Genomic DNA, 12,083 nt, shown 5'->3' on the forward strand with positions numbered 1-12,083 from the left:
ATAAAGAACTGGGTGTTAGCAAGGAACCAATATGCCAATATTCAGATAATTCATGTCCTGCAACTGTGAAGTGTTCAAATCACTTCAAAGTGTTCAAATCACTTCAAGCAATTGAAAATCTTACAGCATGCAAATAGAGGCGTAACAGCTCAACTACAATACTGTAGTAGACTGGAGAGGAGGAAAACACACTCTACCTAAGCTGCTTGTCAGAGAGGTGAAGCGGGACTCTCCTCCCTGAAGGAAAGATGGCAGCACCACCTGACTCCTCACACAACAGGAACACCCAGTTGTTTTAGCAGTGTGAGTAAGGGGGGTGCTCCCAATACAAGAAGGATAAACATTTACCAATGTTGTAATCAGCCTGGCATATCTGGGTCTTAGAATAATTAAACCAGCAAGAAGAGGCCTTGGCCAGTGTTGGAGGAGGACACAATTCACTAAAAGCTACATAGTTAGAGTTTAACTTCTGTGCTATGATCCCAACTTCTTATAATCTAAGCGTAGAAAACACATCTCTCATCTGACAGACTTGACAAGGGCTCTCAGAGCAGGCAGGTTTTCAAGGGGAAATGGCTGGTTTCCTCTCAGACCTGGTGAGTATCCAACTTCTTGTCTTCTAGTCCTAGTCACTAATAGCAGCATGATCTTTAAAGATTACAGCAAAGGGAGTCAAACACTCTTTTTTTTTAACAAAAATGAGCAACAGAGCACATGCTTGGGACAACACTGATTCAGCAATAAGACTGACTACATAGCATCTCCAGAAAATGTATTAGAAATACAAAAGAGTGAGGGGTTTAAAAGAAGACCTGGGAAACCAGGAAAGAATAGGCATTTTGAGGAAGATGGAGAAAATGGTAGCAATGAAAAAAACAAAACAGAAAAAACCTTCCCACTCTACTGCCCTACACTCTCAAGGATACTTGAGGATACTGATCTGTTTAGAGTGTGACCTGACCAAATGCCTGAAAACATATGTGCTTGTGAAGAGTGCTCTAAAATCCAGTGTACATCATGGAAACACAGCATTTCAGATAGGAGTCAGTCAAGTAGAGACTCTAAAAATGTGGTTTTCTATGGGGATAATAAGAGTGAAATGTGAAAAAATAAGTTTTAAGAGGACAGACTTAATCTCTGGAAACTGGTGAACAATGTCTTTTAGGAGGCAAAGTTGAAGGAAAACGGGGATTCAGGAAAGCTGTAGCTTCTTACTAGTACAAAAGCAAACACAAACTATCCAAACAAGGTTTTTATGACTATGTTTTTTATTTCTGTAGCTAGCAGAACTAACAGAATTAGAGACTGCATCTTTTCAGGCTGCTAATAACCAGGAGAGGAGCATAAAGGAATGTGCAGGTTTGCATCTTAACAATTTCACAGCAATCTTGCTTAATTATTGAAAAATGCAAAATTAGTTTTTGCATTTTAAAGGCTACTTAATCATAGAAATGGGAAGATACACGATCTCATAAATTATCTCATGGTCTGAAAGCCATGCTGGTATCAGGAATTTAGTATGTGTTTCATCTTTGGCAGGTTCAATACCGGAAGCTATTGCTAATGATTATGGTGCTAGGAATTGGTGGAACCCACCTATCTGGTTTTCAAGTGTCTGTGATCAATTATACTTCCGTGGTAAGCAAAGCCTTCATAAAATCACATCTGTAAGTACTCTTCATGGTACTAGGCCTGACACTTTGAAGATGCTCTAAAAAATGTTAGGTGTTGCTACGTGAGTTTATTCCCAGCTCTTTCCAATGCCATACTGTCCACTGCCAAAGGACAAAATGAGTTTTCATGATTGTTAGGAGCTATGTTCCAAAGACAACATCCCACAGAATTGTGTGGAAACAATACATTGAAACACCCTCCTTAAAGATTATGCCATGAAGAAAAAAGATTTAAAAATGAGCTGAGTCTCAAACATTTGTTCAGCCCTTTCCTCTTTATATCCACTACCTGCAAGAAGAACATTTGCACTTCACTAGAACCAATAAAAGGTCCCAGTAGTTTGGTGTAGGAGAGCCAGGATTCAACAGACTAAAGAGTATAATTAATTTTTGAAAGATTCTCTTATACTAACAGACTGTATGAGAGGAAATATCAATCCTCATTTGCAAACAAGTGTCCCATAGTCATGCTTTTAGTAATGACTATTAACCTCATTTTTTAAAGTTGTAAACGTTATGAAGAACTATTGTGATTAGTGCCTCAGTGGAATGAAAATCTCTTTTTCTGTCCCAGTACATTCAGAAGTTTATAAACGAAACTTGGCTGGAGCGATATGGTTCTGTGCTGCATCAGGAGACACTCACATTATTTTGGTCCTTCATTGTGTCTGTGTACTGTGTCGGTGGAATGATAGGGTGTCTGTGTAGTGGGTACCTGACTGCAAAATATGGAAAGTAAGTATATTTCCCAACAGCTTGCTAATCAGGTCTGCAACAAGGGAAGCAATTAAATATTACTCACCTAATATAATGAATGTCAGAATTCTCACTGCCCCCTTCTGGTGCACAATTTACTTTACTCAGCGTGTATAACTACACCTAGGTGCATTAGAGAGACAAAAATATGCAACAATTTCTGACTCCCTTGTCACAGTTTTTGGTGCCACACAATTCCTGTATTTTTGCTGAAATTTCAGTAAAAAATAAACCTCTGAAATTTCTTTACTGGGCCCAGCAGTAGTGCAGAAGGGGATAGATATTCTGTAGGCAAAAGCTTTTTGTTTTTCTTTTCATTTTTTAATTGATCACAGACTTAAAAAAATGGTGCAGCTTTATTCCTCTATAAGAATAATCAGTTTCAACAAGATAAGCAGGAAACCCTCAGGCCACATTCAGAACCCTCTCTTTGAGGGTGGCCATGAAGGACAAAGCCAGAACTCTAGCTTGAGGTAGACATTGAAGCAAGTTCTCAGGGAAGCTGGATTTGCCTTGTTCTGGGGACACGTGCCATGTTTGAGATGGGAGCCTTGTCCACAGGAAAGAAGTGAAAAGAAGCATTTACCCTGCAGAAATTTCCTTCAGCCTCATGGTATGCTCACATAGTGTTAGCACGGAAAAGAGGAATCTAGCTTCTCTCTTTCCATGCCCCTGCCAAGGCATCATGCCTTCTCATAATTGGATATGGTTGTCCTACAAACAATGGATTTAAACATGACCATGGCTTGGTCTGTGTATCCAGAGAACAGGCAGACATTAGTCAAAGATGAAACAGTAAAACACGGATCATACCCATGTGTTGTTTGCTGTTGCAGGAAGAAATGTCTGCTGTTCAACGACATGGTCCTAATAATAGCCACACTGCATACTGGCTTCAGTAGGAGAGCCAAGTCTTTTGAGATGATCCTGATTGGGCGCTTCCTTGAGGGCATCGGTGCTGGTAGGACTCCCCACTACTCCATGTTAGTGTGACTTCTTTGGGGTGGATACAGAAATCTTCCTGCTGGGAGTACCCAGGCATGCACAGTAACCCCAGTGGAACAAGGAACAGATTGGGAAAAGGTAAGATGAGCTCTCCTTTGCCTTCAAGAGGTCTTGTTGAGAGAGAGATCTGATGGATTAGCTAAGCATCTCACTTGAAGTAAAAGGTACATTTTCAGCCTATTATTGTGGAGGATATATAGCGAACAGTTCAGAAGACAGAGCAGAGAGCTACCTTTAGTGAAGTTGAAATGAAAAGGGACCTTCTCTCTTGCTTTCTGTAGCTTTAGCTCTCTTGTGTCTTCTTCACTTTAGGAATACATATGAATGCTCATCTTCAGTATGCTGGAGAGATCTCACCTAAGAAGTTGCGTGGATTTGTAAATGTGACCTCCTCTGTGTTTCTTGCACTAGGAAAAGCTGTAGCAAGAATTCTTGGGTTACGGTACTGGTGCTACTTCTCATCCTTTTTTCCATTTATTTGTCTTCTGTATGGCAGGGAAGTATTGTTCTCCCAGTCCTAGAAACGGACATACACTAAGGGTGGGGTTTTACTTTGCTCAGCTACAGCTGTCAAAAAAGATGCATCTAGCCCATAGCAGTCACTGAGGTTTCCATGTCATTCACTGGGGAGAGAAAGGCCCTTCTCTTGAGAAAGGATGAATCCATCTCTGGAGGGGCGGTGTCTCTGCTGAAGTTAGTAAGTAAAGATTGTATGTAAACACTCTTAGCAAACTCTTGATAATTTCTGATAATTTCTTGATAACCTCATGCAGAATTGAAGTATTTGTTCAGAGGGCTGTTGTGGGAATATTCAAACTTCACTGATCTTTAGAAAATATTCAAATTACAAGAAAAATCTCGGTCTTGCAGTAAAAATAAAATATTAGTCTCTTTTGCTTTCCCTAGACAAAATATCTATTTCAATTTATCTTTTCAAGGTCTATATGTATATTGTGTCTCTTTAGCTAGCCTAGGATCTAGAAAATACCAAACTAGTTATAGACTGTAATTGTACTGGAGTATAAATACTCTCTAACGTGCTTTCATAGAGACCTTTTAGGAACTGAGGACATGTGGAATGTGCTATTGTCCTTCTCTGGGTTGGTGGCATTGATTCAACTGCTCTTTTTGCCATCCTTTCCTGAGTCACCTCCCTATCTCTTGCTGCAAAAAGGAGACAAAGCTGGTTGCTTGAAAGGTAAAATAAAACTTTAGATCCTTAATTTGTTAAACCATAACTCTTGGGAAAATGAAGCTAATAGAGTGAATCAGGTTTTCTATTAGTCAACTACAGATTTCTTCACAACTACATGATTAAAGTCCTCCAGACTAAGCAAAGTCATCAGAAATATTTAAGATCTACCCCTAAATACTACAGCAAATTGAAAGCCATTTTCCGGGGAAGTCTCAGCATGCTCCAGTAAGCGATGTTCTAGTTCTTTGCTCAGTGGCTGATGAATCAAAGCTCAGACTGAACTGCAAATGTTTAATGTCGTTAAAAATTGAAAAACATAGAAGTCTGAGTGGAACAGATGATGGAGGAGTATACTGCATTCTGTCTCTTCTGTAGCCATGAAGCAACTCTGGGGAGAAGGGAATTATCAAACAGAATTTGATGACTTGATGAAGGAAAAAGCTGTAACAAAAGGCACCAAAATCATGAATATCCTAGAGGTGCTGAAAGAACCATCCGTGTATCCACAGCTGAGTACCATGCTCCTCCTTTTACTGAGTCTACAGCTCTGCGGCTTGAGTGCAGTTGAGTATACCCTATTTCCGTGCTTATATCTACCATTAAGTAACGAAGTGCCACAATTCCAACTTGTCACTTTCCTCCTGGATCTACGTTATTCCTCCTCACATAGAGCTCACTGCCTGTGAAGATCTGTGGTATCATCACTAGTATTCTTCATGCCTTTAAGGGAGCTTCTCAGGTGGGAATACAAGAGGTCCAACTCAGCATAAGTTCCTGCAAGAGCACTGTTGCATTCATTCCCCTGGTGGTATTACCAAAGACTCTGTAGGAGAAAGGGTTATAAAGACCCTAAGGCTTGTGACAACCCAGAGACCTATTTATCTAGACTTCCAGCTCCACTTTCTTTGACTTCTGCAGTAGCAGATGGCCAGCAACTGCCATTCAGTTTTCATTCCATTGGATAAAGGAGATTTATCCACTAAGGAATTTCCTGTCAGTTGTCTTCACATAAAGGTGGCTTAGCCTAATACAGCCCAAGCTAATAGTCGTTCCCCTGGATGTCATTTTTATCACTTGCCTATGAGTGTCTCTCCATAAGCCTTGCTTAAGCCTGTGCACTCTTCTGGAGCTTGTTCATTACAGTTGCCAGCAACATGGACAGAGGAGGAACCTCTGCGCTCTGCTGACAGGGAAATGGTGCCCAGTCCATCAGGGCCTTTGCAGAGGAGCAGCTTCTGCTTAGCAACTCGAAAAGGGTGACAGAATCAACTGTTTGTATGACAATGTATGGTCTGCTAAGGTTGAGATCTGCTTTTCTTTTTCTTCACTCCCTGTCTTGTCCCTTTCCTTTTCCTCTTTGCCAAAACAACATCTTTTTCTCATGTCTTATAGGCAGTATGCTCCTTTCAACTCCTTTTTTTTTTTTTTCCCCCCACTAGAGATTCAAATCCCCTTTCTTCATCTACATTAACCTTTTGATTTTTCACATCTCAAGCAGGTATGTCACCTCCACTAAGCCCCAGTAATGTATTGATGCTTTTGCAGTGATGACAAATCTAGTTCTAAAAGATGATGTATAAGCACATATCATGTCTACTGATATGCTCCATTTTGAAAATGTTTCTTATTTCCCAGATCACCTTTTACACCTCAGAAATTTTTCAGACAGCCAACCTGCATGAAAGCATCATCCCATATGTATCTCTAGGAGTTGCAATCTCTGAGCTCATCTCTATCATCTTCTGTGTAAGTCAGACTCTTCTGGGGCTTTAAGAGTTAAAGTACATGTGAGTTGAGTCTATTCCTTAAAAAAAGAATCTTCTCCTCTTATGAACTAAATAAATTTTCTGTGGTACTGCATAAATCTGTAAAGTGGTTGTTACCATCCGCTCCAAATTTTGTCTCACCTTTTACATCTTCCATCCCATCTTCATTTTCCATAATTTCTTATAAAAATCCCTCTCTTATTCATACAGATATAAATGAAATGTCATCCAAACATAAATATCTATACTTATTTCCATATATTTGTGTATATCTATATATTTGAATGGAGTCGTAACATGCTTCCATTGATTACAGTGTTTATGAAAAAGTAGCTGCAGTGCTGGGCAGTGATGTTAATTCATAGAGAGGCTAGAAGAAATTCAGTAAAATAACAAACTTGGTACCAATAAGATTTGTGTTCTCTAAAGCAAAAAGAACCCAAGAACAATGCTTTATCTGTTGGACAGCTGACAGCTGGATTTTGCCATGCTTCCAGTGATATGTAATTTTTTTTAATTCTTCAGAGCTCCATTATCGATCGTTTTGGACGCCGGATACTCCTATGGGGTGGTTATCTGCTGATGGCACTGATACTGGTGTTGCTTGAAACAAGCCTTCTACTAAGTGTAAGCAAATGTCTCTCTAGGAGTGGACCTGCATCAGAATTCTTTGTGCAGGACAGCAGATAGTCAGCCTTATCTTTCGTGTCCAAAATAGCAGATCAGAATACCTTCTGAATACAAACTCACAGCCCCTGTGCAAGGCTTCTTTTTTCCTGCCTTGTAGTTCATCTCTTTTAATCAGGCTTTCAAACAGTCAGTGAGAAACATTTTGTAAAACCATTGGCCTGGCATAGCTTTCCGCTAGCTCTCTGCCTGCCTGACCTCTCCAAACCTCACCTGTGTCTTGTTCCATTGTCCTTTAAATCCCTAGATGACCACCCTTGCTGTCACCTTTCCCATTCACTATCCCATGCCTCCTGCAGCAGAAGAGGTGTGTACTGACCCTTCCAACAACCACCGATTTCCACCCTTGATACAAGTGATCCAGCTACATAGTGCAGCTCTCTAGTTACTTCCAGTCAGGATGGTGTAAAGTAGTGAGGAAGCCAGTGTCATGGCTTCAGTAGTGCCAGTGGTTTGCACTGCATTGGGATCTTGGTCTCAGCTTCTTTCTCTTTCACAGACAACTTCTGGTTCACAAGAGATTTAAACATTTCTCTGAAGCTGTCTAATTCAAGAAGATAATTAGGTCAAATCAGTAACAATTTTCCCCATGCTATAATTAGCTTGGAATGTGTTACTTGTTTTTCAGACCAGGGTGCAGTTCAGCTCACCTCTGTAGATATGACACTGCAAAGGCTGCTTCTGGCCTTCCACTGTAATCAGTACAGAAAGATAAGTAGTTCTGGTGAACATCTTCTACAGGCTCCAGTGTCATGGGCTTTTTCATTAATATTGCTTCTCTTACATGTTTTGATCAGCCGTGCTACAGCTATAACATGAAATTCCGTTCTCTTCCCTCCTTTCGCCTTTGTCTAGGATCAGTTCCTCTGGATGCGTTACTGCAGTGTTATTCTCATCTTTTTATTCATCATTGCCTATGGAATAGGACCAGGTGAGTAGAACAATAAAAGCAACAACAGGACACCTTGGACCACAAGGATAAGCACAGACCATGGATGTCTGGAAGTAGAAATAGACTGTGTGAATATGTCTTCAAAAATCAACAGCTTAGTTTGGACTGAAGTTGGGGAAGCCTCAATTTTTGATTAATTAATGACCCAAGAAACAATTTCTTTAACAAATTGCTTGAAACGATTCAGACCCTGAGGAATCAGGACCCTCTTTTCTCTCACTGGATTACAGATTCAAGACAAAAAATACTTGTTAATCAATTTACTAAGACTTGTTTTGGAGGGTGTGAATGCTGTCCAGTGCATAAAGGCTCATCTGGTCCATCTCTCTCTTTGCTTAAGGGCAGAGGTAGCCTCTTCTAAATATCAGAGTTTTCTCAACTCACCTGTAAAATCCTACTCTGTTAAAGAATGATACCTGACAGCATGCATAGTCTGTCTCTTAGTATTGCTCTGTCCTTTCTCATCCTCTCTTAATGTCACTCTGAATCACCTACATCAGTAGGTAACACCAGAACCAAACTTTCAGCTCTCTATTAGGACCTCACTCACTTCAGACCACTATTTACTCTGAAGGTTCCCTGACTAAACACTACTTTCTGTTATTATAGTCTCCAAATTCAAATGGCAGCCTTTATTATTGTAAGGGCTGTATATGAGGACCACGAATGTCTTGAAAACCTAAAAGAATTCCCATGGTAGCAGAACCCAGGTGTCTCCTATGGGCAATGGAGAGAAATAGGCCATTAGGGCCACTTGTCCCCATATTTTAGACATCTTAGGTGGATAGAAACTGCACTTCAGGGGTGTCCATCTCTCTCCATGGACCATAAGTCTATAGGAGAATTCAGATAGAGATGGCTGTGCTGCCCAAATTTAAATGATCTCATAGTAGCCTGATACTGGGGCTGTGTTTGACTAGTGACATCAGTTCACTCACTTTGAGGAAAATGGTTAACTACAACAATGTTTCTATTCCTTTTTTATGTTTTTTCCTCAGCTGGAGCCATTGCATCTGTCATGAATGAAATCTTCACCCTCTCAACAAGGTCCTCCGCTTTTGTAATTGGTGGAATCGTCATGTGGCTAGGCCTCACTTTCACTGGAATGATTTTTCCCTTTGCTGTGGTATGTAATTTGATTCAAATCTTCTCTTTGACTCTATGAATTTAAACTGGTTTTCTAGGCTGGTCTGGACAGGGAGTAGGATGAAATGCCTTGTAGATGATCAAAGCTGTGAATCCCTTATTGCTACTGGCATATGGAGGCATTTATGTAGAACATTTCCCTGGACTTCAGACATCATCTGCTGCCTCAAGAACAGATTGAAAAGATAAATAAATACTCCTTCTGTAAAATCAACTTATTCCTCATTTCACAGGGACAAATCACAATTTTCAAGAATCTATAGGGGCAAGTGTTGTCAGGGAAATTGCTCATCTTATTCTATTTTTATCTCCAGATGCTTCTTGGTCCTTTTTGCTTCCTCATCTTTATTGCTGTCCTGGTCATTTCAGCAGTTCTCATCTACCTGTTCCTCCCAGAAACAAAAGGGAAGTCAACCTCCGAAATCACAGAAGAATTCAAAACATGCAGATTTAAGAAGAAACGTCATCAGACTGTGGAGAAGAATGCTACCAAAGAAAAGACATTCTGCACCAAGCTCTGATAGGCCACCATGAGCAACTTCCATCAACAAAAAGCCCTGTCTCAAAATCGAACTGAAAGCTAAACCTAACATGGACTTTTCTCAATAAAATGTAATCCAAAAAGTAATCCGAGTTTGTCATTAATTCAGGTAGTCCTATTTTATATTCATCTTTGCTTTTCATGGTGTGAGACAATGGCTCCTTCCTAGAACAGCTCTGTAGCAGGAAGACATTAGTAACTACAGAAGCTTCTCAAAACTGGCACATGGAAAACATTTTCAGGTATAACACATCCATTTTATTTCAAGTCTTTCTCCTTTGCTATAATTTTAAAGAAGCAGGATTTGTCTCTATGTTTGTTACTTTGTAAGAAAACTCTGCTCAGGATTAAGAGCGGGAAGAAGAGAAGATGAAACATAAACATAGTTCTTGCAAACAATTTTCATGTCATGATATCACACTGTAAAGGACCTAGTATTGATCTTGAAGACTGCACATGAACAAATACCAGGTAGAATAACAAAGAGAACTCAATTTTGTTCTATTTTCTTGAGCTGACATCAAGTAGTTGTATGTCCTGATTGTCTCTATAATGACTGTCAGGGATCAGCTCTGATGCCTGGGCATTTGGTACAGAAGAACTCTCAATTGCATACTCTGGAGAAAACTGACTGCACCCTCCATGCATATCAGCTGTAGCAAAACCTAGAGCAATTTTTGTGGTGTAAGCAGTCTTCTCAGCCTTATTCTGGGTACCTCATGGATGGCACAAGGGTTAACAAACATAAAGGCAGTGCTGAGAGCTAGAGGACAAGAGCCCTGGAGTGAGACAGGGAGAAAGGCACTTTGAGAGGCTACTGAGAGAGTAGGCACTTTGAAAATTCAGCCTATTTTATAAATAATTAACTGCTAAAAAAAAAAAAAAAGCAGAAGCTGTGATAGCCAATGTCTGCTAGCTGTGTACTGGCCTAGGACACACTGCACTCTATTAGTGCACACCAGCATACAATACTACACTTTACCACTGCTATGCCTCACAGCACCCATGTACTGCTGCTATTCAAGAGCTGTTAATCCTGCTGACCACCGCAGCATTTAATCACTTCCCTCCCAAAACTCTTCCACCTTCATATAGGACAATCAATTGTTCTTCCATTTTCTGTCACAGTTACAAAAGGTATACCATGCCTCCTGTTTAGAATGACCATAAGTCTTATCTTTCTGCAGTTTAACCATTCATATTGAACATCATTGTGCCGGAGCACTGAATCAGTGTTGAGGGTTAGGGAGTCTTCTATTTTAAAATTTCAAATAATGTGCTTGCTACTTCTAAAGGAAGAGCCACAGAAGAAGCTCTGATATTAAAGTGTCAGTGTGTGTTCCAGCAACTGAAATCTGGGTTAGATTTTATATCTGATCTGGTTTCACTCCCTGTATCAAAATGGGGAGCACTTGTGCTACAAAATGTTCTCATTCAGAGGGATCTCTCCTGTTGAGTCACTGAAATATTTAATCCATCTGTTTTAGGCGCTGTCCAATTGCTGCAAAAAACATCAGTCAACAGAAATCATACAAAGTAAATATTAACCTCAGTCTCAGAGTCAGATAATTACTTAAGCAGAAGGTGGAGAAAAGGCATGACAGAAAACACTTCCTCAGTCTAACAGAGTTCTGTCTGCCTGGGATCAGTCACCCTTTCAATATAAGATGGAAACTCTCCTTTCAGAAGTGGTGAGTACTAGAGCTGACAGTATCAGCTGTTAATATTAAGCTTTCAGAAGAATTGAGGGGTTGTCTGTTGTAATTACCATTCCTAAAGAAAATACAATACATATGTACCAAACTATTTTCAACATAATAGGGTGGACAGTGAAAAATGCTTCTAATTTTGTTACTGTAAAAATTACAGCTAACATTTAAAACAAAACAAAGACAGAATTAACTTTCTAGACTAAATCATCATGAAAGCTTTGAAGGACGTTCTAGCTGGGTAGAGAAACTGATTTTTTAGGAAAAAAGTTTAAAAGTCCTCTAGTACTTAAATGGTGAGGCATTTCCATACTGTTTTCACCTACTCCCAGAACTACCCATGTACAGCTGTGATACAGTTAAGCTTTTCTAGCTAGTAGCCTGATAGTGATATGAAATTGTGCATTTGAAAATAAAGGGGTTTTGGATTGGTTAATTGATTAATGTGAAGAAGAGTAGCAAAACTGATAATCCAGAACCTTTATCTGGATGATCTTTTTTTACATTGGTGCTTTGCATGTTCTGCTAAGATTATTTAAGCATCATCAAACAAGATGATATCCTAGAAATGCAGGGACTATGATAATCACATTTCTTTTGTGATGAACTTGTACTATTCCTTGCAGGTTCAGTACCAGTGGTTGTTCGTAGTG

The 12,083-nt window shown here is 39.8% G+C and overlaps 1 protein-coding gene across 4 annotated transcripts; it reads left to right on the forward strand.

Annotated features, from left to right (window-relative positions):
* The first annotated feature begins 462 nt into the window (after positions 1-462).
* On the forward strand, positions 463-9,808 carry LOC141931553 (solute carrier family 2, facilitated glucose transporter member 11-like). 4 transcript variants are annotated; one of them, XM_074843867.1, is made up of 12 exons: positions 463-596; positions 1,540-1,638; positions 2,248-2,408; positions 3,266-3,390; positions 3,747-3,876; positions 4,484-4,632; positions 5,005-5,192; positions 6,265-6,375; positions 6,921-7,022; positions 7,938-8,013; positions 9,033-9,160; positions 9,495-9,808. In XM_074843867.1, the coding sequence occupies exons 1-12, from the start codon at positions 573-575 to the stop codon at positions 9,699-9,701; spliced, it is 1,500 nt and encodes a 499-aa protein (XP_074699968.1). In that variant the 5' UTR covers positions 463-572; the 3' UTR covers positions 9,702-9,808. The 4 variants fall into 4 exon arrangements, with proteins under 4 accessions (XP_074699968.1, XP_074699969.1, XP_074699972.1 ...); XM_074843868.1 differs by having other exon boundaries at positions 9,550-9,808; XM_074843871.1 differs by having other exon boundaries at positions 9,577-9,808.
* Positions 9,809-12,083: the final 2,275 nt, after the last annotated feature.

This window comes from Strix aluco, chromosome 18 (genome assembly GCF_031877795.1).
Source record: "Strix aluco isolate bStrAlu1 chromosome 18, bStrAlu1.hap1, whole genome shotgun sequence".
Lineage (NCBI taxonomy): Eukaryota > Metazoa > Chordata > Aves > Strigiformes > Strigidae > Strix > Strix aluco.